At 38.8% G+C, this 25,701-nt stretch overlaps 2 protein-coding genes and 1 long non-coding RNA gene across 11 annotated transcripts; 1 reads left to right on the top strand and 2 right to left on the bottom strand.

The window, feature by feature from the left end:
• Nucleotides 1-3,621: 3,621 nt before the first annotated feature.
• LOC124342077 lies at nt 3,622-6,092 on the bottom strand. The gene is made up of 3 exons (XM_046795049.1): nt 4,556-6,092; nt 4,369-4,485; nt 3,622-4,064 (listed from the first exon to the last, which is right to left on the bottom strand). Exons 1-3 carry the CDS (start codon nt 6,090-6,092, stop codon nt 3,622-3,624), a joined length of 2,097 nt encoding a protein of 698 aa, XP_046651005.1.
• A 3,885-nt stretch (nt 6,093-9,977) lies between these two features.
• On the top strand, nt 9,978-25,698 carry LOC124344339. 8 transcript variants are annotated; one of them, XR_006919689.1, is made up of 13 exons: nt 9,978-9,992; nt 11,385-11,684; nt 12,977-13,037; nt 14,634-14,722; nt 15,682-15,814; nt 16,770-16,854; nt 20,974-21,062; nt 22,259-22,752; nt 23,290-23,362; nt 23,561-24,023; nt 25,229-25,307; nt 25,379-25,490; nt 25,557-25,698. It is a non-coding gene; the product is annotated as an uncharacterized LOC124344339 (long non-coding RNA). The 8 variants fall into 8 exon arrangements; XR_006919692.1 differs by lacking the exons at nt 9,978-9,992; nt 11,385-11,684; nt 12,977-13,037; ... (1 more) ...; nt 15,682-15,814; nt 16,770-16,854 and adding an exon at nt 20,841-20,855 and having other exon boundaries at nt 22,456-22,752; XR_006919690.1 differs by lacking the exons at nt 9,978-9,992; nt 11,385-11,684; nt 12,977-13,037; ... (1 more) ...; nt 15,682-15,814; nt 16,770-16,854 and adding an exon at nt 19,852-20,508 and having other exon boundaries at nt 20,974-22,752.
• Nucleotides 17,200-19,935, bottom strand: LOC124344330. 2 transcript variants are annotated; one of them, XM_046797845.1, is made up of 6 exons: nt 19,850-19,935; nt 18,416-19,781; nt 18,254-18,337; nt 18,142-18,183; nt 17,882-18,037; nt 17,200-17,816 (listed from the first exon to the last, which is right to left on the bottom strand). In XM_046797845.1, the coding sequence occupies exons 2-6, from the start codon at nt 19,761-19,763 to the stop codon at nt 17,368-17,370; spliced, it is 2,079 nt and encodes a 692-aa protein (XP_046653801.1). In that variant the 5' UTR covers nt 19,764-19,781; nt 19,850-19,935; the 3' UTR covers nt 17,200-17,367. The 2 variants fall into 2 exon arrangements, with proteins under 2 accessions (XP_046653801.1, XP_046653802.1); XM_046797846.1 differs by lacking the exon at nt 18,142-18,183.
• Nucleotides 25,699-25,701: the final 3 nt, after the last annotated feature.

Raw genomic sequence — 25,701 nt, 5'->3', positions numbered from 1 at the left:
TTTTTTTCTAGTTTTGAAAAATATTTGAGAAAAAAAATAGTTGATTTAACATCATAGCTGTAACTATATGTTGTCTAGCAATGCCAGTCTCATCTTTGCATTATTAGCCATAAACGAGAGCAAATCAGTATTAATAAGGTTTTAGTCAATACACGCTGCGGCGCTGCGAAAGAAGCATGCGATGCCATAACGCGATGAACGGTACTAGGAAAATAAAAGAGACGGGAGAAAAACAATCAAATACCGGCTAAGAGAAATCAAAAAAAGGAAAAAGACACTTCTTTAACCTTCTATCATTCTCACAAGCTTTCTTATTCATGTGTTTTCTTTGACCCCGCAACTTTAGATTTTTTCTCTTCGCGCACACCACAGAAGAATCACCGACACACGACTCAACCACAACCACGCCCGCTACTCATACGATAGATGCAACACATCACGCCCGTCACTAGGTCGGCTTTCGCCTGCGGCTTAGGATCGACTGACTCATGTCCAACCACTGTTCACATGAAACCCTTCTCCGCGTCAGTCCTCCAGGATCCCTCTGGAGTATTTGCTACTACCACCAAGATCTGCACCGACGGCGGCTCCGGGCAGGCTCACGCCCACAACCCTTCTACGCTCACCGTCGCGACCCCCCTACTCGTCGGGGCCTCAGCGCCGTCGCTCTCTTCGAGCTGACACGGACTTTATTCGCTCTGCCGACCGACGGCCCGGTATAGGCACGACGCTATAGCGCCTCCCATTTTAAGGGCTAGTTGCTTCGGCAGGTGAGTTGTTACACACTCCTGAGCGGATTCCGACCTCCATGGCCACCGTCCTGCTGTCTTTAGCAACCAACTCCTTTTCGTGGGATCCGAAATGTGCGTCGTTTAGGCGCCTTAACCGGGCGTTTGGTTCATCCCACAGCGCCAGTTCTGCTTACCAAAAATGGCCCACTGGGCGCTCAGATTCAAATCAATTGCCGCGGCCTCAATCAAGGAAAAAGGCCGGGCTTCTCACCCATTGAAAGTTTGAGAATAGGTTGAGGTCGTTTCGACCCCAAGGCCTCTAATCATTCGCTTTACCGGATGAAACTCCGTTTGTTCTCTTTGCGAGCACCAGCTATCCTGAGGGAAACTTCGGGGGTAACCAGCTACTAGATGGTTCGATTAGTCTTTCGCCCCTATACCCAACTCCGACGATCGATTTGCACGTCAGAATCGCTGCGGACCTCCACCAGGGTTTCCCCTGGCTTCGTCCTGGCCAGGCATAGGTCACCATCTTTCGGGTCCCAACGTGTGCGCTCTGGGTTCGTCCGGCCGACTCGACCAAACCCTTTTAAGGGGGAAAGATCTCGCGAGTATTCGGACGCCCTGGGGATGCGCCCGCTCTGTTCGAGACGGGATCACCCCTCGCGGATGCACCCTCATCGGGGCCGCTTCACTTTCATTGCGCCTCGCGAGTTTAGTTTGATAATTTCTCGACGACTTGCGCACATGTTAGACTCCTTGGTCCGTGTTTCAAGACGGGTCGGGTGGGACCCGACTTCTACTCTCCGCTCTGGGCCTCCACAGGTTGAGCACCGCAACTTTTTCTCTTTTACAAAAAAAAGCTACGACACCTCCCGGGAGGAGACAGGTCACGACCGGGCAGTACTGTTGGGAAACGCCGCGCTCGTCATCGCGGCACCCGCGAAGGTAACCACGAAACTCGCTAACGGACGCCCCGTGTAACAGACACCCAGTCGGTCGCGGAGTCCTACTAGGCCCCCCACTTGCGGACCTTGGCGTGGCTATTGCGATCGCAGAACGACTTATGCAAGAGAGCCGCCAATTCAGGCAGTCTCCACGCAGCGTTAAGGGCATACAACCAAGTGCCGGGAGCGGGGACTTGTTCGACCTTCGAGGGCCCACCCGTTTAACCCCCTGAACGGTTTCACGCACTCTTGAACTCTCTCTTCAAAGTTCTTTTCAACTTTCCCTCGCGGTACTTGTTCGCTATCGGTCTCGTGGCGATATTTAGCCTTAGAAGGAGTTTACCTCCCGCTTAGGGCTGCACGCTCAAGCAACCCGACTCTTGGGAAGGGATCCGATGCACGGTCTCGGCTCGTCTTATCTACGGGCCTGACACCCTCTGTGGGTTGCTCGCCCCGTTCATGGAGACTTGGACGATTGGAGTTTCTTAATGACTGTGGTCAGCAGTAGTCACGTCGTCGAAAGTTTAACTAGTTGATGAAAACTTGTATTTTTTATTTCCCGATTCTAATCTATAGGATTAAATTACAAGGTTGATTAACTTAAAGAACTTGAATTCGCAGCAGTTGGTTTATAGTTTAAAGTTATTTCAAATAAAAGTTGCCGAAACCGATTTCCTATCCTCCCTCTATGAAATTCATGATGGCCGACTTTTGTGCCACCGACCAATCAGAATCGAAGGGAAAAGAAGAGGTTAGGAGTGTAAAGTCTCCTGTGTCGACAAAAACTTCTCTCTCCATTTGATTTCTCCAGTTTTGATGTGGCGTTTTACGGATATTTTATATTTCTCTGCCGTACAGGTAATATAAAGGTTTCAATAATAAGAATTTTGTAATAAATCTTAGTGTCTGTACGTCTTTATCACATAAAGGAAGCGCGTAAGTTGTAACTTGTAAGGGTATTCTCGTTCAGTGTTTGTTATCCAGTTCATTTGTCAAGGATTCAAGAATTTGTTTACACAGGAATATTCAATTGAAAATATTCATCTGAACATCCCATCTCACCTCATGTTAACAAATCAGTAGCACAGCCGATGAGAAGCAGAAACTCTGGTATTTCCTTCATTGGCTTTATTTATAATTATTAATTCAATCTCTGCCCAGCCTTTTTTTGTTGTTTCTTTTAGATATGTCAGTGCTCATCCTTTGGATAACAGGTCCACACACTGGAATATCCAATACTTAAAAGCTGCGTAAATCAAATTTTTAAACAATTTGCTTTTGGTGTTACCTTGTATTGACTAAAACCTTATTAATACTGATTTGCTCTCGTTTATGGCTAATAATGCAAAGATGAGACTGGCATTGCTAGACAACATATAGTTACAGCTATGATGTTAAATCAACTATTTTTTTTCTCAAATATTTTTCAAAACTAGAAAAAAAAACGAAGTTACGGGCCACGAATCAAAGTTTGATCGACGTTCAACTGCAGCAATGGCAAATGATGGACGTTGCTATCTTTCTACCTAAGAAAATTGCGGCTGGACGGACAAGAATTTGGCGAAAGTAACGGAAATACTTCTTGGCAGAAGTAAGTTATTAAACATTTTCATTCGTCTTAATATTCTAGACGTTTAATGGGCGTTCTATATGCCGTCACGTTTTACCTGATTAACACCTGAAAAGGGATACACCCCAGTTCCGTAAGATAATTGCTTCATCTTATTTCTATTAATTTGAATCATGTTATTGCTAGAGTGTTTAAATGAAGTAAAGGTCGATCAATCTTATTAATTGGCTGTTGAGGCAGTGCTTGTATTATTCATATTACATATTCACTTTGAGGCAATCACCATCATCAAAGGGAACTGAACACAGCGCTAACAAATTAATTTTCTCTTCTTCTGTGATATGTTGCATGCAGAGATTAAATTAGAATTTATTTAAAAGATGTCTTCCTCTATTAACCAGCCAACAAAATGTGTAAATGGGCCATCTACGTTTTGGCCTTCGTGAATTACTCCTTCTCTCAACATTAATCTAATTTGGTCGCCTTTATTCAGGTGTATGATGGACTTGACGGTCAAAGTTTCGTAATTTGGTTCACCGTAGGCTTGTCCGATTTTTGACCAACCGCTCGTATTCAACATTTGTAAATCAACTCGTCCTAAACTTCTGTAATTACTTAGTCCCGAAAAAGAAAAGAAATATATGCCCGGTTCGGGAGCTTCAAAAACTCCGTTGGTGCTCATGGCATTGCCCACATTTAGTCTTAACTCAGGAAATGGAATGACTGCGTTGACTTCATCAAAGTTCACGTGTCTATTGGCGTGGAAGTAAACCGGGGACGATTTCACATCGACGTAGCCGATCGTTTTCTGGAAATCTGCAAAACAAAATCAACGTAACGATTGAATTTGGAAGATTTACAAACGTGTTTGTCTTAGCTACCATCGGTGTTTTGTTTTTTAAAGTTGCAGTGAACAGTTTGAATTTTATTTTCTTCCATGATGGAAAAAAATCCGCTCAGTTTATTTCCCATTTGGTGGAGATCCACACAGGATGTTGGCATTCGTCCGATATCTACTATTGCGCTCGTTCTCTCTATTATAACATTTAATTGAATCGAAATTTCATTAGGAAGCGTTTTCACATTTGGAGAAGAAAAGTTACAGAATTTGAGATATTACCGTTCAGTTCCTTTTTCAAATTCTCCGATTCTCTGTTGATCTTTGCAAACGTGACATTCGCATATTTAGTAGCGATGTTAAGTTCTTTTTTCAAATTTTCCGAGTTACTCTTTATCTCTACCAAAAAAAAATTTTGCTTTTCCAAATTAATTGCATTTTGCTTCGCACGCACTCGAGGAATTATTACCTTTCAATTCATTCTTGAGATTTTGCCATTCGTCAGTGAATATCAAGTTGGAATTTTGTTGAAAATTTATAGGAGTTGACAGGACGGCAGTCGAGTATTTGACGCTCACTCTGCGATCCTTAAAGGATTGGGTGTCCCGTAGGTTCGCTAAGTTGATTTTGCTGAGCTGCAAAGGTTTGGGAACAAATTTCTCTCCGTCCCACTGTGCATTATCTTTGCTTTCCTTCAAAAGTTTGTTTATGGCTTCTTTCGTTGTCGAGCCGTGACGAGAAATTTCATTTTCGAATTTTGTTTCGAACGTTCCAATCGTCTCGATACCTCCTCCTATGCTAAAACCATTTTTGTCTGTATTTTGGAATGAGTTGATGAACTTTTTCTGGTCTTGGTTCTCCAATTTATTGTAAATGTCGTTCAGAGTTTTTGTTGTTTTGTCCGGTCGATAGTTGTCCTCGTTCCAAAATACCGAATCCCACATTTTATCGCTTTGATCCCTGATGATCGTCCTTGATGAGACGAGTAAACTCTCCAACATGTTGTAAACATGCGACTCTGAATTTTGGGAAACGACGTCCGAGTCGTCGAACGTGTCGATCAAGACGTTGGTCGTCGATTCCGTCAAGAGTTTCTTCTCGTCGCTGGCCGTTAGCAGAGCGTCTTTGGTGCTTTCATTGAATTTCTGCATGAGTTGCGTCATCATTTGTCCTTTGACGATGTTGTCGATGCGGATGACCGTCTGTCTGGTCTGCGTACTCTGCGAAGACAAACTGAAAAGCAATTTGAATTGATCGAATTGTTGGGGATTGCTGCGCATATCCGCCGCTATTTGGTCACAATCTTTCTTGACGAAACATGACAGAGTAAATTTGACCGACTGGTGCTGTTGATACAACAGCCAATCGGTTGGCAGCGAGAAGACGGTTGAAGATTTCGTGCTGACCAGAGCAACATTCTCTAAAGGGATGACTTGTACTTGATTGGCTTTGATTGGTTGACTGAGAGATTCCTTCAAATAATTGACGACTTGGCTCTGGACCTCATTATTCCACATTTCGATGCGGAAATTGACCTCGGGCTGTTTGGTGGAATTGTTGATGGAAGAGACGGCACTTTGATGGTTCAGAATGGTGATGGGCATGTAGAAATATTTTTTGTCGATTGCATTGGTCGTTGTTGTGTTTTCATTATTCTTTTGTTCGTAAATTTTGACTCTGAATCCACCGTAGGGCATTGAATCAAATACAGTAGTCGAGATTTGAAGTTGAGCCCATGACGAAGATGAGGGCCCGATCTGGACTGGTGAGTTCCCTGGTTTGGGTTCAATTTTCTCTTCATCCCTCTGCTGCTGGCTATCATCTTTATCGGTTTGTTGAGTTTCTCCCGTTTCCTCCTTTGAAGACGAACCGTGGTGGAAAATGTCAGTTGTGAACGCGAGGATTAGAACAGTAGTGACTGCGATAACTGCGATAAATAGTACAAGTATTGCATAATGTGTCACTTTCCATTTCGGAGATGCAATTGAAAATGCATTTGGAGTCATTCTAGACAGCCTGTATTGTAAAAATATTTTTTCATTATAGTTGACATCGGAAAACGTGAAAAAAAACGTTATCAGCGGAATAGTTGAATTTTAAATTATTTAAGTTTAATTTTTAACTGATTATTGTTCCTTTTTTGAAAACGGATGTGTGGACATAACACGTGAATACAAGATATAGGCTACATCTACATAGGTTATACATAAATATTAAGATTTTGCAAAAAACAAGATTAGTTTTACTTTTTTGATGTTTGTTCTTCCGTCATTTACACTTTGCAGCCGAGTTTCAGACGTGTTTGATGATGGGGTCGTCGCCTCCTGATTGAACTGTTTGGTTTCGAACGATTCGAAACGACTACCTTGACTGACGATGAAAGTTTTATTTATATATCGTGAGTTCAATTATTTGACCAACGACTAAAGTTGTTGATCGATATCCGCGATCCTTAAAAGGAGAAGTGCGCGCGCGTTGGTTGGACTTCCTTACATGAAGAACCGGTCGCGACAACTTTTTTCTTTCAGTTTCCCAAAGACAAAAGTTCAATTATGTTCGGTAAATAATGTTGCAATAATTTGAGTGAAAGACAAGTGTTGCTTTTTAATAGTTGTCATCTTCATATCCATCCAGCAAATATTCCCAAGAAACTACAAAAAAGGGTGGGGGTTGATTGTTAATTGTTTTAAAATTAAATCACCGGTTGTTATAACTTATGTGTACTACAACTGATGCGAATCAGCTTTTTGCTGAATTTCGAGAAATTAGAAATCGATAACTCTATACTTGGTTATGAAGAACCGTCATTTAATTACCATATCCTTTCACTTTTTGAACCAAATGACTAAGAGACAAACAAGGCAGCAAGCTGCGACCCGTAACCTGTTCATCATTTTAGCCTATAATATTGTTGATTTCACAATTTTCTGGTTTCCCGCAGACAAAGAATCAAACCAGACCGCGGAACATCTGAGGGGGTTTTTTTTCCAAGGGTTTTTCCCTGGGTTTTCCCCTAGATCTCTCCATCTTAGGTACGTGGTGACCAATCTTCCAACACAACATATGGATGGCAGGCGACATTCACTGTAGTTTAACATAGCGCCATCAATTCAATTGAATTTTCGTCTGTTTTGTACAAATTTGGCAAGTAAAATTGGTCGCCAACTTTTCTTATTCTCAATACCGCATTTCCTCTAATACTCTTAGTCATTTTTCATTCGCGATTCAAGCGGTGTTTAATTGTCACAAATTTTCATAACTTCAGTCAATACGCGCCTTGAATGAGTAATCGGACTCGCAATTCCTTTTGAAAACTATATTTATTCAATCCTTCACTTTGCATAACATACAGTTAACGTGCAGCAGTTAACGTTTACCACACAGTCAGTTAATAAAATCTTAGAAAAAAAAACACCGTTATTCTGTCCGTCATTCGTCTGTCCATTGTGTATTCAAAATATCCCAGTGAATAGTGTCACTCTCAATATTCATATTATAATAGTAGGAAAGATTTTGTGCTTTGGTGAAAATCCAAATTCGGCTGGTCGTCGAATGTGAGGGCTTATTTACTTTCTCTTTATAATTTAAACTAATGACTGAAGGCCAATCGTACAAGTTATCAATCGAAAAATTGGTGGTGGCCGAACCGCCAAAGTGGGAAGTTGGGAACATTAAAAAATTCCCACCAATTTTATTTTCAATCTGGCAACGCGGGCAGACAAATAAACAGTCTCTTTTCTGCGATCCTTAAAGGATTGGGACATTGGGTGTCCCGTAGGTTCGGATGGACATTTACAGTACCCACCAAACTATTAGGTACACCCCCCTATTTTCAGTGCATTCTTATGGCACTACGTGTCCTAGAAAAATGCAATAACTCTTGAACCGCTTGGGCTAGATTTTTTTCCTTTTGGCCCTGAGTAGATCTAATGATGATCTACATTTTTTACACACACAAAATTGTCGTAGGATTAACCCCCACGGCGCTACGGTATCGTTCAGTTTATTAGGTACACCCGTTTTCCCCCCATATGCGCCGTGTTAAATACGGCGTTTTCAAAAATTTACAAAAAATACTAAAAATCAAGCTAAAATCTTTTTCTTTGTGCCAAAAGAAGCAGAATTCTTCACTCTATACAAATATAAAGAATGATTTACAATAAAACCAACTCAGAGAACCCTTCCCTATACCTCAAAGTTTTCCACTTCAAAATTTGTACTTTTTACAACAAACTTGCACTTTCGCCAGCAGAGGGCGCCAAATTTTGCTAAATTTTGAAGTGGAAAACTTTAGGGTATAGGGAAGGGTTCTCTGAGTTGGTTTTATTGTAAATCATTCTTTATATTTGTATAGAGTGAAGAATTCTGCTTCTTTTGGCACAAAGAAAAAGATTTTAGCTTGATTTTTAGTATTTTTTGTAAATTTTTGAAAACGCCGTATTTATTCTTTCGAATTTATTTTACGGGTATCCTTACTGTGTTATAAATTCGGGACAGCCCTGAGGCGTTTTTCGAAATAATTTCAAAAATGCATCTGCTGGGATTTGAACCAATAATCAAAAGTGTAACGTGGTTTCCAGCTAGCGACTGAACCCACAGTGCCATCGGAATACATCAATCTGTTATGAACTCTTCAACAGATGATGAAAACCAAAGGGAAGTGGCCGTCGAATTAATTTTACGGGTATCCTTACTGTGTTATAAATTCGGGACAGCCCTCAGGCGTTTTTCGAAATAATTTCAAAAATGCATCTGCTGGGATTTGAACCAAAGACCAATAAAGATAAACGAGCTCCCAGGCGGAGTCTGAACCCACTGTCCCATCGGAATATGTCTTCCACTATCGACCTCTTCACCTGATGATGCAGACCAAAGAGATATGACCACAGAATTAATTTTACGGGTATCTTCACCGTGTTATAAATTCGGGACAGCCCTAAGGCGATTTTTGAAATAATTTCAAAAATACCTATCCTGGGATTTGAACCAATAATCAAAAGTATACCGTGGTTCTCAGCCAGCGACTAACCCACTGTGCCATCGGAATACATTATTCTGTTATGAACTCTTCAACAGATGATGAAAAATAAAGGGAAGTGGCCGTCAAATTTATTCTACGGGTATCCTTACTGTGTTATAAATTCGGGACAGCCCTCAGACAATTTTCTAAATAATTTTCAAAATGCCGTTCCTGGGATTTGAAACATGAACAAAAAACGATAATCTAATTTGTTATCTGTCTCTCAATCCACCGTGCCATGAGACACTGCCGAAGACGAACTTTTATGAATTATGTATAATACTATTAACAATAGTGGTGCAACGTGGAATAAGAGGGATTCTTCGATTCTAACTGTTAAAATTTTTGGATAATTATTATCCCTATGTATAATATTACAAATTGATATGAAGGGACTCGAACCCGTATCTTGATGCACGATGGTATGGTAGCTCAACATGCTATCCATTAGACCAATTATGTGTTTTGATTCCTATTTTCATTACTGTCAAAAAGTGATTGTTACTACAAAACCAAAGGTAGATGGCGCTGGCGACTGTCCCGCATTTGGTTTCTTTGTCCCATACTTTTTATCGGTGTCCCGACTTAGGAAGGTGTTCGGCCTATACTAAAGCATGCGAAACGGCAATAGCCAAAAAGTGTCCCGAATTAGAAACAATACCCTATGTAATCAACCAATGTAATTTTTAAATTGTTTTTCAATTTATAACTTTCATCCAACACGTATTTTTTGATCCCGTTCATTTGGCGCCATTCTCTTTGCCATGGTAACAGTGTAAACCTAGCAGACACTACTGTTAAAGATGGATGGCAGCACGATGGCAGTTACGACTGCTTGTGAATTTGGCAGACTCGAGTTTCCACTTCAACCACAGACAATTTTACCGTAAGAACGAGTGAGTTTTTTTTACCTGTTGTTTCAGTTTATGGAGGAATCCACATTTTTTGTAGTATGAAAATTTCTTACTATTTTCGGAGAATTTTAGTATTATCACACTGTTTGCTTTTCTATGCATCAAATGCTCGATACGAATGACTTCCCTCAAGTCAACGTGATCTTATTCTATTCCAGGGCTTTGTAAATTGCATTCAAATTTCAATTCTTATTCTGTTTCACTTGTATAAAGTAATTGAACTTATTGTCAAGTAATGTTTATTCAGAGCAACGTGAAATGTAGGCAATGTAGATTGCAGCTCTCTGATTATTGCTGGTTCGGGTGGTAGAAGCTATCTGTTTTGTTGGATCCCGTTGGATCATAATTGTGATGTCAAATTTTGTAATAATTTTAATGGGTTGCACCAGCAAATCATTTTCCATAAGTTTAACAGTCCCATCAACAGAAATGCTTGTTTCTTGGTTCTTTTGTTGATCGTGGGTTGCAATTCATTTACAGAATTTTTAAAAGGAAACAAAAATGAACTTCAGATGAGGCCGAGTAATCAACCAAAATTAATTATGTGAGATGCAGAACTTCAACTTTGTTTTTATTGTTATTGCCTTTCAAAAAGGATAAGTCTTCCAGGAACTAGGATGAATAATGATGGAGTGAGTTTGAAACATTGCTGGATTAAGCGTCGTGTATGCATCTAGGTTGCTATTTTCTGCAGTCATTTTGTGATTTTATCTTTGAACCTTGAAAAGTTTTTGGATTCGATTATTCTCCTCTCGTCAATTTGCGTAGCTTTTGGGCGTTGTTTTACTTTGAACTTTTATACGTTAGCCTTTTCCAGCTGATTCTCGGCTCAGTTAACTGTAGCCCGTTCAATTCCACCATATTTTCGCTAGTCCAGCAGTTTAGAGTACAGTTTTAAGCTTAGTGTTACTTAACGTGTGGTTTTCTTGATAGTTTGCCATTTAGCGTTGTCCTGTATGTTGAAATGACTTGCTGAATTTTTAATTTTACAAAGCGTGAGTGATTGTTATGCTGACCGCAGTTATGTCGTCAAGCTGAAAGCCAGGAGACTTTGTCCACCCTTCTCATCAGACTTGGTAACTCGAGATTATTGATGTAACAAGGATTGCTATTCAAGCTATAATTTGATAACTCTTTTTGCAGTTTGATTGGCAATGCGATTTCGTTGAGCTAATCACCGTGTAGTCGGCGATGGCGATGAAATCAGGCTGGCCATTTGCATGTACATTTTAATTTCATTGCGACCGTTGAAATCAGCGGACAATAAGTTACATAGTGATCCATCAGTGTAGTCAATATCTTCGCATTTCTCAACTCATCTCAGATCGTATCATTTTCTAAAATCTTGTCTCGTATATCAACAGGAAATGTTCGACCACATCCGCCAATGGTTCAACCTGGTATCACAACAAGCATTCCGTCTTATTATACGCTAGGCCGGTTGTTTTTTTGACATATAGTCGTCTGAGCTTGAATTTCCATCGTCGCAACCCAAAAACAGGGAGAAGAGTTGCGTGGAATTCTCGCGTCATCTCCTTCCTTTGATGAACTCGGACTGCCAAAGTGAACAACGAACCGCGAAACTCGGTGGCTCTACGGAGGTATTGACGTTGTAACGACCACAAAAAGGTTGCGGTTCTAAATCATCGTTGTTTACGTAAGCGGTAAATATTAGTTTTTGCTTTTAATTTCTGATCCGCTAAATTTAATTGCGATAACTTGAATTCGCGGTCGTATTTGCCAACCGATTTCTTTTTCATATTTTCTCGACGACAGATCCCAACTGTTTTTTTTCCTCCGACTTGAGTAGACATATACAGGGGATAACATCCCAAGCGGTGGGCTATTGTAGTTTCGCTCAATAGAGAGCTCAATAGAGGGGCATGTAATTATTGAAGTCTCAAATTTAAATCAAAGAATCCTTTTTGTAAATGGAGACCTAAGATTGTCTTTCCTTTTAAAGTGTGTTGCTTCCCCATCTGCTTGCAATTGCTTTGCTCTAAATGTTTTGGTTTTCTGTTAAATCGCAAACATTCAAGCCTTGCAAGATGTCACTTTCTATCTGCCATCTTTTCATTTTTTAAAAGCTGTAACACCACCTGCAGTTTGAGCAACCCACCAATTTTTCTTGCTGTCGTTATTTTTTACGAGTTAAAATTATTTGTTATTTTAATATTTCTAACTGTAAAGAAAAACAATAAAAAAGGGGGTAGGGTTCCTTTCCTAAATTTAACAGAAGAAGACAATGTCGCACCTGACCATTTACATGAACGAAGCCATACAACTCTAATCTTTAATTTGATTAATGGCCAGATTAATATTTCACCCAGTCGAGTGATTAGTCTAGACCAATCGGATATTGCAGCTCATTCACGTCAAATTTACTTTTTGTTAACGGGGGGTGGCCACTCCCAACACCATAACATTTCCTTCCTGCTGTCCGTCGTTCACCCTGTAATTTATAGAAATTTTCAATCTATGGAATATCTTATTTGTTTTGAAGAAGAACGAAGGTAGGAATAGTTGTAGCATCTATTCCCATACTAGTAGTGTTCAGCCAAGAATTAATACTCTAATCAGTGGTAGACAACACCAATTGTGAATCTCGTCGGATTATAATCCGTCAAAAAATATAAACTCAATATTTGCACGAATGACCTATAATATATCCTGTTTTTCAATTATGGTACAAGTACCGCTCATTTATTTGAGAAATTTAATTTGATTTTTTTTTATAAGAAAATAAAATTAAACGGCATTTCCGTCACATTCCATCTGTTGCAGCATGCCTCTAGCGGTCGACTTCCTGCAATTAAAGGATTATGCCAATTTGGGATTTACTATTTTTTTTAATTTGTATATTTTTAAGTTAACATATTTTTTTTTTGCCATCTTTTTGTTTTGATTTTGGTTTGATAACAATTTAAACTAACGAAACGATTTTCTCTTGATTCAGGATTCCGAGCGATATTCATCTACCAAAGACGATTGTCCTTGGCATTTTCCCTCGCCTGTCGGTAAGATTCCTCGTAGCACTAGTTCTTGCGTCTTGACTTTCTTTACAAAAATGAATTAGGAAACAGTTCCCTTTAAACCTTTTCACTCCATCTCGTAGCTTTCTAGTGCCTCGTCGATTTGAACGTCTTCTGACTTGGGGCTATTGCGTACGATTCATCGATATCACCTTTTTCATTCTAAGACTAATTCTCTCAGTTTGGGGTCGGTTTGTCAAAAGCTAACGGGGTGAAACTGAACTATTGCAGATGATTCTACAATTATAAACTTAAATTTTTTTTTTAATAATCTGTCTCTGGGAAAATCCATCAACGCAATAAATAAATCTTTTGCTAGAATAAGAAAATAGAGAAGCGTTTTAAAAAACGAGTAAATGAGGGCTTTAATTTTCCTAAATTTCATCAAAGTTAGTCTTTATTTTGAATAATTGTTTTGCTTGCCAACAGAGAAATGAGTCTAAAAAGCAAAGCTTACTAACTAAGGAATCGTCGTCTCTTTCATACTCTTCTCTTTCGACCACAAGGGTGAAAGAGGAGTAGGAAGAAATGACTTTTCCTCTCGTCAGTTAGCTTCGCCAATTACAGTTAGTTTAACCAAGTCTTACATCTCGCAAGCAGTGGTCGAAAATCATGATGGTGAGAAGCATCTCATCATTTTTTTGTAAAAAGAAATATTAGCTCAATATTTGCAGATTGCGTTAAAATTGATCTTGTTCGTTACTTTCATTCAAGTATTGCTCATGTGTTTTTATTTCTCTCCAATGCCATTTACGATTTCCTTAGATAAGCAGTGTCGGTTACTCTTTGGGTGGGCGTGGGACTCTTCGTTTTTAGTTCTTTGATTGATTTCATTGACGACATGAGCGCTAATTTTATTCTCTCATTGGTGTTTTGTTTCCATTCTTTTGTCATATTACTTAATAGTAGTTAACTTTTGATAGTTAGTAAGTTAACCGAGACATCGTAAAGCACTATGGTAGCGTGGTCTGTAACAAGTGATTTAAACAACAGAAGCTTCTTTCGTGATACTCCAAGTACAATGGCTTGTTTGTTCCCACATGTCTCTGTCAAGCTACAACCAGCAGATGTAAGTTCTCTGCGTCATTTCTTTATTTTTGCACCGACTTCTTTATGTTTTTGTTTTTGGAATTTTGTGTTGTTTGGTTTTATACGTTCGTCTCTCGTTACCAAAAGCATATGATTTGCTGCTCATTCTCACTTTGGCTTCCTTCCTTCCTTTTTATATTTTGATATGCTTTTCTCGATACCCAGCATTGCCAATGGGGACTGGAGAGAGACACTTGACGTAACAGTTTATCCGGTTCGCTGATTTGACGCAAGTATTGCTTCAATGCATTAGAAATAACTAATTTGTGATTTTAAAGTTATAAAAAATTAGAAAATTAAGTGAAAAGGACTATTTCCGTTACTTGCCATCTGCTATCATACCTCTAACGGTTGACTACCTGCGTTTGTAAGATCATATTACGCGACTTGACATAATATTGTAGACAGTTACAATACAAAAGACGAATACAAGGGGTGGTTTTTATTGACCATGAAAAACTTAATCTAAAGGTATAACTTGAATCTGTTTAGGTTTAATTGGCTGATCTACAAATTTGGCGCAATCACCGTGGGAACGGAATGGACGGACGATGGAATCAGCCAAGACTTAAACGTTTGGGGTAAGTGCAGTTTCATTTTCTTGCGTGTTGCTGTGTGTTGAGATTTCTTTGCATAAATTGTGCTTCATCGATTTTTTGAATTTTTCGTGGCTTTCGTTTTGACCTTTGACAATTTGAACGACAATTAAGTGCGATGCCACACCAAATAAATCATAATTCCAAAATTAACTCAGCTCTGCGTTTATGTAATGCAGTTTCCGTTCGACAAGATCAAAATAAATATTGTTGTTAGATAAGGGAATACAAACACTTAGAAACATGAAAAATAGCCACGGTTTTTTCCCTTTTCCGTCGTTGTTAAGGTAACGACCCATTCTGTCGTCTTCCGGGGTATACCACCAAAGATCAGCACAGCAAATCGAAGCGAAATCTTTTCTTTGTTAATTTTTTTATCGTAGGGCTGGAAAAATACACTGGGTCGAATTTGTTTCGATTTCTATCAACTATTTTTCACTTTCCGCCTTTTCCTTAAAAAAAATTATTGTACCTATTCTATAAAAGTTTGTACTCATGACGAAGTGAAGGACAGAATATTGAGTATCAGTATAATTTGTTTCTTAATTCGGCGAGATAAAGTTTTATTCCCATTACTACTTCCGAGTAATCCGATTTAAGTTGTAGTATGTATGGTGGTTCGTTTCATTGAATAAACAGAGGATGACGAATATCAACAAACCCCAACATCAGAAGATTGGCGTGCATATCAAAGTGTAACTGCTCATCAGTCAGTCAGTAGACGGTAAAACATTCTAGAAGAATTTGCGTTTTGTGTTTCAAGTTTTTTGAATTTTTGTTAATTTCGCTGCCAATATTTTCGTCAATTGTTTCATTTTACTTACGTAGGCTGCAAGACCTGATAAAGTTTGATACCCCAGAATTGGCTGCCGTAACATTTTAACTTGAATCAAATGAATAAACTTGATTTCTGACTGACTTAACGTTTTTCCATTATCATATAGGAAGGTTTCGAACGATGGACTTGACAAAGTATTCCAGGCTCTCATTGTGATGAGAAAGTGAAGACGGCGCTTTTCCATCTGCCTGCCAACAATAGTCATGCAGTTACCAGCCGTTTGATCCTTTCGGTACTGAGTAAGTCAATCGTACACTTTTTATTTTATTCACCTTGCTTGTTGGACCTGGGTTTACATGTTCCGGGCCACAGCCCTAGGTAGATGTAAGATGTCCATCGCTGGCTACTCAAACTTCCTAAGCACAAGTTGCCGAAACCATTTCCCTATCCTCCCCCTATAGAATCCATGATGGCCGACTTTTGCCCCATCGACCAAGAACAATCGAGAAAAAAAGGGGGGGGGGGGGTGGTTGGGAGTGTAAACTGAAAGTAAACAAATATAGTCGTCAACCATCGATCACAGAAAAAGTAGATTTCTTTTGTCTTGGTATTCATTTCGTTGCCTTTTTTTCATTTGTCTTAATGGAATCTAAGACTTTTTTTTGTCTTGCTTCTTTGTTGCTGTCAAGACGCAGTGTAAGATCTCAAGTTTATTTAGTTATTTACCAAGTTATTTAGTCAAAGATGCCAAGTCAACAGATAGCTAGGCAAACAATAAAATCAATTCATTTGAGCAAGTATAGTTTTGAGAAAAAAACAATAAAAGGGTACAGTTGTCAATAAGGTAGGCTACAGTTTACGTGTTATCCAAGTGAAAACCAAAAATGTTTATATTGATGAAGTTTGGATTCCTCATTTTCCTTAAGCGATCTAAACCTAGAATGTTAGTTACTGCATCTCACATCAAACATGTCATGGCAAAGCAGTGAAAGCTGACAGCAATCATTTTTCATTTGAAAGAACCCTGAACGTGACATAACTTCAAAAATTGAGGACACATCAGGTACTCGGTCAGGATATTAAGTCCTGTTATTTCCTCACTATCAAGCCTCCTTCATGTATAATATAATTTTCCGAAAACTAATCAAATTCTGATTTACTGGCGAGTCGATTGTAGAAATAAATTGTTCTCGTCGTGTATCGGATAATGGTTTCACTTATCAATTTATTGTTTCCGTGTTTTTGTTTTCACAGGAACCAAAACTCTATGGCGACTACCTGCAGCCAGAAAGACGAATGTGCGAATTTGTGAATAACGTCAGCACAGTCAAAAACAGAAGTAAGTTGTCCAAAAAAATTCATTATAAAAAGCGCTAGATTTATTTTTTTGTTGAAGATGATTGACGATCGTGAGTCGTTCTATAACATGTTCAATGTTTAAGTTTGCGTCCCAACTCACTGCTTGTCGGCTTAATTGACGTTAAGTATCCCTGATTGCGATACTTTCATTGATTGTTTTTACTATTTCAACTAGTCGCATCAATTCATGCGCCTTTTGCTGTTCTTTTTGCTTATCGCTACCATAGATAAAACGATGTATTTTTTACCATTTTTAATATTTTGTTTCGCGTTATCGCCGATCGATTGTACAGGAAGAAGAGGCAATACTTTTGATTATCTATTTTATTATTAACTTTATGACCTAAATCAGCATATCATACCAGGTATAACTAGCCACTTGAAATAATTTTTTATCCTCTTGTATACGTGACATGAGGTTTTGTGAATAGTTCACTAAAATTTCTTAATCCGTTAATTCAACTAGCAATTTTAAGATTCAATCTGAATCTATTCAAAAGATATCCTCCTCTATCATCCATCCAACAAAATGCGTAAATGGGCCGTTATTTTTATTAGAACTCTCATTAATTGCCCCTTCCCTCAACATTGAACTAATTTGGTCGCCTTTATTCAGTTGTATGATGGACTGGAGCGTTAAAGTATGAAAAGCTGATTCACCATAGCCTTGTGCGATTTTAAACCAGTCGGATGTTTTAGTCTTCATTTGTAAGTTAACTCGACAATTAGTCTTTAGCTCACAAATTGCCGAAAAAGAAAAGAAATATTTGCCAGGTTTAGGAGCGGTAAAAATTCCACTGTAGCTCATGGCATAGCCCACATTCATTTGTTGATTTTCGAATGGGATAATTGTGTTGACACGAAAGTAGCTCGCCGTTTTCTGGGCGTAGAAGTAAACTGGCCCTGATTTAACGTCGACATAGCCAATCGTATTCTGTAAATCTAAATGAAAAATTTGATTTGTTGAAATTTGTAATTTTAAAAATCCTGTAACATTTTTCTATTACTTTGCACGTTTGACTTCCGAGAGAAATAGCAATAAACAGTTTGGATTTTACTCTGGCTCATGACGGAATAGAATCCGCTTTTGATGTGTCCGATTCGTCTGAGGTCATCACAGGACGTGGGCCTATGACCAATATCCGCAATGACGCTCGTTCTCTCTGATTCAATAAACGAAAAATTTCATTTAACTTTCCGAAATACTTTTGCTGTGATATCGAGTTTTGTTATAGTTTTGAAGTCAACCGAGTCAAATGTGGTGTACCGTTCATCTCCTTGTTTAAGTTCAAAACGGTTGAGGTGGTGTCTGCAAAGAAATATCAGTTTAAGTATAATTTAAATTTTCGAAAATTCCTAAACGCATCTATCTTTGTTACCGTTTAGCTTCTTTTCTAAATTTTCAAAGGTGATGCGCCTTTTCACCAACAATTTTAAAGCGTAAGACAAACGTTCTTGTGTTTCTGCGTATTAATTAATTAACCAATTTTCAATCATTCAACCACAATTAATGGAAACTTGATTTTATATAAGTAAATTACTTTTCAATTCGTCTTTCAAATCTTGCCACTCGTCTGTGACTGTCAGGTCAGAATTTTGTACGAAATGGATGGGCATCGATAGGACGGCGGTCGAGTATTTGACGTTCACTTTGCGATCCTGTAAGGATTGGGTGTCTCGCAATTTCGACAAATTGATTCTGCTGAGTTTCAAAGGTTTTGGAACAAATTTCTCTCCGTCCCACTGGCCGTGATCTTTACTTTCCTGGAACAATTTGTTGATGTCTTCCTTCGTTGTCGAACCGTGACGGGAAATTTCAGTTTTGAATCTCGTTTCGAACGAGCCAATCCCCACGACACTTCCTCCAGCCCCGTACTCAAAGGAATTTGTATTTTGGAACGTGTTGATCAACTTCTTCTGGTCTTCCTTGTCCAATTTCCTGTAAATGTCGTTCAGAGTTTTTGTTGTTTTGTCCGGTCGATAGTTGTCCTCGTTCCAAAATACCGAATCCCACATTTTATCGCTTTGATCCCTGATGATCGTCCTTGATGAGACGAGTAAACTCTCCAACATGTTGTAAACATGCGACTCTGAATTTTGGGAAACGACGTCCGAGTCGTCGAACGTGTCGATCAAGACGTTGGTCGTCGATTCCGTCAAGAGTTTCTTCTCGTCGCTGGCCGTTAGCAGAGCGTCTTTGGTGCTTTCATTGAATTTCTGCATGAGTTGCGTCATCATTTGTCCTTTGACGATGTTGTCGATGCGGATGACCGTCTGTCTGGTCTGCGTACTCTGCGAAGACAAACTGAAAAGCAATTTGAATTGATCGAATTGTTGGGGATTGCTGCGCATATCCGCCGCTATTTGGTCACAATCTTTCTTGACGAAACATGACAGAGTAAATTTGACCGACTGGTGCTGTTGATACAACAGCCAATCGGTTGGCAGCGAGAAGACGGTTGAAGATTTCGTGCTGACCAGAGCAACTTTCTCTAAAGGAATGACTTGTACTTGATTGTCTTCGATGGTCATATTTAGATATTTCGTCAAATAACTGACGACTTTGTTCTCGACTTTGGTGTTCCACATTTCAATGCGGAAACGGACCTCGGACTCTTGTGTGACGTTGTTGAAGAAACTATGTGCGCTTCTGTGATTGAGTAAAGCGATTGGAGCGTAGAAATATTTTTTGTTGATTGCATTGGTCGTCGTCGCCTTGTTATTATTCGCGTGCTCGTAAATGTTGACTCTGAAATTACCGTAGGGCATTGAACACAATTCGCTGGGTGAAATTTGGAGTTTGGCCCAGGATGAAGATGACGACTCGTCTGATTGGCAGTTGACACCAACACAAAGTAGAAGCAACGCAATCAGCGATTTTGGACTCATTTTCAAGAAGTAGACCTCCTGACATTTATAGTTGGACTTTAATTACTTAAAAAAATATAGATACGGTAAAATGTGTTTTACTTTACCGCCGATTTGTTTCGTGTCCAAGTTCAATTGTCCTGTTCTGTAATTTGCCTTCCACCCGAAGTTGACTAACTGATGCAGTTTTTCCCAGCGCCTTTAAATAGATGTAGTCTGTTAAACCTACGCAGTGAATAGGAGCTGATAATGTATTTAACAAGTTGAGATAGTTTTCGGCTCTACAGCAAAGAAGACAGTTTTACAGGATAATTGTATCGTAAATTTACGAGTTTCATCTCAAATTACTTAATTTTGGAAGTCGAGAACGGTAGATTTCAACATTTTCCGACGCAGATTAACCCGCCTCCAACGCAACTTTAATCCGATAGTTCCACACGTTGGCCACATATTATACGATCTTTCATTTTTTAAAAGCGGTAGATTTGAATTTGTTTGTTCGGTTTTCAAATCTCCCTCTTTATATTTTTCATTTTTGACCGAAGTATAAACGCGGCCCACACTAATACCTAGGTAAGGGACGGAATTTTTAAATTACAACTCTGTAGTCAGTTTTATTTGTTAATAAGTTGGTGGGTGTCGGCTTCTGGCCATGTCTAGGAACAAGCAGTTGAGTGATTCTACTTCTAATCTTTGAATTATCTTGACGTGAAACGGCGATAACTGATAAACGTGAAAGCGGATAACTGCTGGCACACAAGCAGAAGTAAGTCTTCCTAATATTATTCGTATTTTAGTTAAAGCGCTGGATTTATTGAGCTTTGAGGTCTGTCTTTTATTACACACTTGACGTAAGACTTAATCCTGTACGCTGATTTGACACAAGTATTGCTTAAATGCATTAGAAATAACTAATTTGTGATTTTAAAGTTTTAAAAAATTAGAAAATTAAATGAAAAAGACTACTATTCCGTTACTTGCCATCTGCTATCATACCTCTAACGGTTGACTACCTGCGTTTGCAAGATCATATATTATAAAGCATTGAGCATTGTAGGCTAATGCGCATTGACAACTGCTAGTTGGCATCAATTTCTTTGGCAAAATACGAAGGTGTTTAATGCAGCGACTTGACTTGACGTTGGCATACTTGCTGATAGTGAAAATACGAAGGCAGTTTTCTATTGACCATGAAAAAGTTAATCTTATTGTATCATTTGAATCTGTTTAGGTTTCATTGGCTGTCCAACAAATTTGGGCGCAATCACCTTGGAGACGGAACGGACGATGGAATCAGCCCAGACTTAATCCATTTTTGGGGTATGTGAAATTTAATTTTCTTGTGGTTTCAATCGGGTCTGATGCCTCGCCTAATTATGGTCTGTCGTTGTTAAGTTTACGGCTCATTCTGATATCTGATGTCTTCCGGGTATACCACCAAAGATCAGCAAATCGAAACGAAATCTTTTCTTTGTTAATTTTTTATCGTAGGGCTGGAATGTCCTAATTTGATTTACTATTGGGACTTCTGGGTCGAATTTGTCTCGATTTCTATTAACTTTTTTTTCACTTTCCGCCATTTCAGATACATTTTTATTCCCATTACTACTGCGAGTAATCCGATTTAAGTTGTGGGCATAATTATGTTTGTTTGTTTCATCGAATAAACAGGAATACGAATTTCTTGTTTTTCGCCTCTCCTCTGCTGTTACTCCATTGGCATTTCGTAATTTTCATTTCACTTTAAATTTCCATCCTCCATTTCCATTTTCCTAGTAATTTGAAAAAAGGTGGGCGGGGGCGGGGCTTTGTTGTCGTAGACTTGGCCAGAGTAATTTTGTTTCCATCCTAGAATATTAGACCATTGGAGGTACAGTGAGGACCCTTAATCCATTTAATCAGGACGAATTCCGGTTTTTCCATTGTTTGGTATCCATTATCAATTCCTATCATTTGGCCGACCGTTCTGGAATTCTATTCCTGTATCCTGAAGTGGAATTTATCATTAGAATCTATCGAATCCGACAATTTTAATACAATTTAATTTGGTTGATATCTTACCTACAAACGGACCGACACGGGCTTTCCTCTAGATTTAATTTCTCGTCTCTAATCTTCATCTCCAATCACTTGTTTGAACCTAACCACAGTTTGTTTGATATAAGTGTTAACTTTAATATAATTTTAATTTTTGTCTCTCGATACCCACCACCTATTAATCATCAATCAGCATCAGCACAGGGGAATAGAGAGACACTTCTACTCCCCTAATGTTAAGGATGTTCAGCAATGAATTTATACGCAGAGTAGTTAAAGTTAAAAGAAACGATGGTGAATCTCCTCCGATTATTTCCCGTCAAAAAGTTATTGACTCAGTAATTGCACGATTACGTTACATAATTTTTCGTAGTCGTTATTCTGATGCAAGCATTGCTCAATTGCATTGGAAATAATGATTTGTTTTTTAAATGTTCTAAAAATGAGAAAGTTAATTGCAAATGACGTCATTCCGTTAGTTTTATTCCTTATTTAGGCTACATCCAGCATACACCGTGCCTCTAGCCGTTAACTGTCAAAACTTCCTGCTTTAGCAAGTGTCAATTTGTGTTTCATTTTTATTTGGCTTATAAAAATTTCTACTCTCTACTCTGGATGCCGATTGGCTGTCGAATGCTCACTGTCGAATGATGGCGGACATGAAAACGACTAGCAGCACTAGATACCGTCAAAACTAAGGGATGTAAGAAATACTCTTCCCTCGATCATGGATCCCCTTGGAAAAATAAGGAATCTAGCTACTACCTCTTATTTTTATCTCGTTCTCCATCCATTTAAATTTTTAAATTTTCTTTCTAGTTACGACGCGGCTGGAGAAACCAAGTGATGTCCGGTCGACGGAAGCAAAGTTAGCAAAATCAGAGTATCGGAATTACCAGCGGCATCCGCTTGATCCAGCGAACAGAGCAAATGAACTACATCCAAATAAAGAGACTGGATACTGAAATGTATGGTAACTGCTTAAAACTCAATGTTTCATCTTAATCTTTAGTTTCTAACCGAGTATAATAGAGTGCGACACAAAGGACTTTGTGCTTCCAACTGTGACGTCCTTATTTAAAAAAGAAAATGAGTTCTATTTCTTTCTGTAGAAATAAGCAAATAATGTGTGACGTTTAAAGAAGAAATGTGTGAAGGAAAACAAGTTGCTTAACCCTATTTCTCCCCAACCACAAAGGGTTTCGTCTGCACTACATTTTTCTCTGATAACTGATCTGTGGTGTATTGGTGGAAATTCATTTTCATTTTTTTCCTCTTTCATTCACGTCCTTTTAAATTTTAATCCCGTAACTAGCATTATTCTAATCTAACTGTTTTTCTGCCCGCTTCCAATGATGAGAGAGACCAAGGTTTTGGTCATTTTTCTGTTCTGTTCCATTGGCAGCTCGCCTTGACATTAATGGTTTTACGTGGAATAACGGTTTTTCAAGACATAAAAACAAAGTACTCGCTCGTCTATAGTATTATACAGAGTGGTTTTTTTATTCAGGTTTTAAACAAGCGTGTTGGCTAGAGCTATTTGATTCAACCTATGGGATTCACCATGATCATTGTGGAATCTGGTATTGCTTGAGTTAATCTCACCTTGATATATTTTAACTTAGCTTTAAATTCGTGTTATCCTCATTTGGAAAAGTTCCATCCAGCCTTGCATGTTTTAGTTTTCATAATTAAATTTAATTCATTGCCTCAATGTTTGTGTCACTGTTCTCCTTCTCAATCTATGCAATGACTAAGTCTTATTTTTTATTACTGTTGAGTCATCACTTTCAGGTGCTGTGCTTCCAGATAGCCAGGACCGAAGACAAGGGTCAATCCTTTTACAGTCCAAAGTTGTAATCAACAAGGCCAAACAGATAGCAACATGATCGACCAGGTACGACAGGAAAGCAGCATCAGCCTCCAGTTGAAAAGCTAGTCGCTGATGGACTGATTCAACAAGCAAATCCAACAGCGACGCCCTATGCAGTTGCTGCTGCCACGTCCTATTCGGCACCAACCCCATCCCAAATCGCTAATCTAAGTGTAGAAGCATCGCCTCTAGTTTGACTGCCCAGCAGATTCAGACGCTTATCCCTTCACCAAGTCATTCCTCATCCAAGGAACGTGGAACTGCGATCGTGGTTCCAGCATTCTGCACAAGTTAGAAGAAAAGACAAAGCTACAAAGTCCAGCGTTCTGAGCAAGACGAAGCAATGAAATGTTTCACAGCGCATCACAAACGTGAGTTGCCTCGTTTCATTTTTGGCCACGCCATTTTATTTCTTGCTCTGCTGTGCAATTTTTGGCTCCATTCTTAGACTGATTTTTAAAGAATAATTGGTTCAGCGTTAAGTTGCAGGTTTGGGGAATTTCCTGTCTGGTTCTTTTTTGCGAGTGCGGTGTAGGACTTTTTGTAAAGAATTTATTTTTTATTTTGTCTTTCTTCCTATTATGGGGTAAGGGAGATGAAAAAATCCATGATGGCGGCCGTGCCCATTTGCTCACCGTTCCCTTCTTTTTGAAACCAACATTCCGTCAGTACTGGGCGTTCTCGCCGAGGCACCACACGTTTCTACTTCGCTTTGCAGTGACTATCAATTCTTTTCAACTTGTATGGTGATTTCTTACAATTTTTCTCGTGTGATCATTGCTGGATTTACGCCAAATTCCGAGAGATTTTGTTTCTCCATTTTTTCAGGGACGACCCTTGACTTTTGGTGTCTAATTGATTACAATGCTTCCCATCACCGTTAACTATGTCTGGCCTTTTCAAATTCTACGAGGTCGCAAGGAGGTAGACCGTCACCAAGAAAGGAAGGCAATTTTTCACGATATTTTCAGTGTAGAGTTATTTGTGTGATCCTCGATAGTCATGTGGATTTTAACCTTATCTTTTGCGTGATTCTTGCACTTTAATGGAAATATCTAGTGGGAGTCGAAAGAAGGGGGGGGGGGGGCCAGGATCGTAGCGCATCGTTACACCAGAAACGCCGTCTAAGTCGCTGCGTTTATATTTTTGTGGTCCCGTCATATGTTGAATGTTTACTTTTATTTCATTGTGTCACTGTGGGGAGGAACAAGTTGGCTTGGTGTTCAGTCTTAGGATGATGTTGAGTGGGTTGGATCAGATTTTTTTCACGTTTTCCCTTAGTTTAAGAGCGACATTAGGAAGAGGGGATGTTATATTTTCTTTTTACAAGTGCTAATGTTTATATTTCATTTTAGTTATTTCCAATTTGATTATCTAGGCCGTTTAATCGAACACATTTCGCTTTCGATGGAATTCTTGCGGTGATTGGGATTTTCCCCAAAACTAGTTTTTGGCTAGAAATATTTTTTTCTCGTTGATTGAGTCTAGGCGTATGTTATGACACTCATTTTTTAATGAATCAATTTTTTGTGTGAAAAGGTAAAAGAAATTAAACAGTTTTTATTGCAATTGACAGAACTTAGCTGAAGATTCACAAGCGGATACCAACGATGGCAAAAGAAGAGCGTGAAGTAGGAAGAAATTGCCTCAAACAAGTGAGATTATTTTGTAACTGTGACAGTATTCCTTAAATCAAACATCTTCATTTTGTTTTTTTCAATTTCAGACTAAAAAAAGTGAAGAAGGTTTTGATGTGCAGTTTCGTTAACAACAAAAAAAACCAATGCAGACTTATCCAATCTACCTTGAAGACAAAATGGAAAAGTCTTCCTTACAAGGTAATTGATGTAAAAAATTTTTTTGGAAAACTGAAATTAATTTACATTTTACAAATTTCTTTTCAGGGTGGAGAAAAACCGAAGCTACAAATTAACACACCCATTCTATTTTGCTTCATGTCAAGCTTTTATAAATTTTAAGTGTGATTGATAAATATTTATGTATTGTGTAAAAACTAAGTTGAAAAATAAAACACATGAAAACATTTCA

The sequence above is a fragment of the Daphnia pulicaria genome, chromosome 6, assembly GCF_021234035.1.
Source record: "Daphnia pulicaria isolate SC F1-1A chromosome 6, SC_F0-13Bv2, whole genome shotgun sequence".
NCBI lineage: Eukaryota > Metazoa > Arthropoda > Branchiopoda > Diplostraca > Daphniidae > Daphnia > Daphnia pulicaria.
Note: the sequence above shows the minus strand (reverse complement) of the source record. Positions and strands in the feature narration are given on the sequence as shown.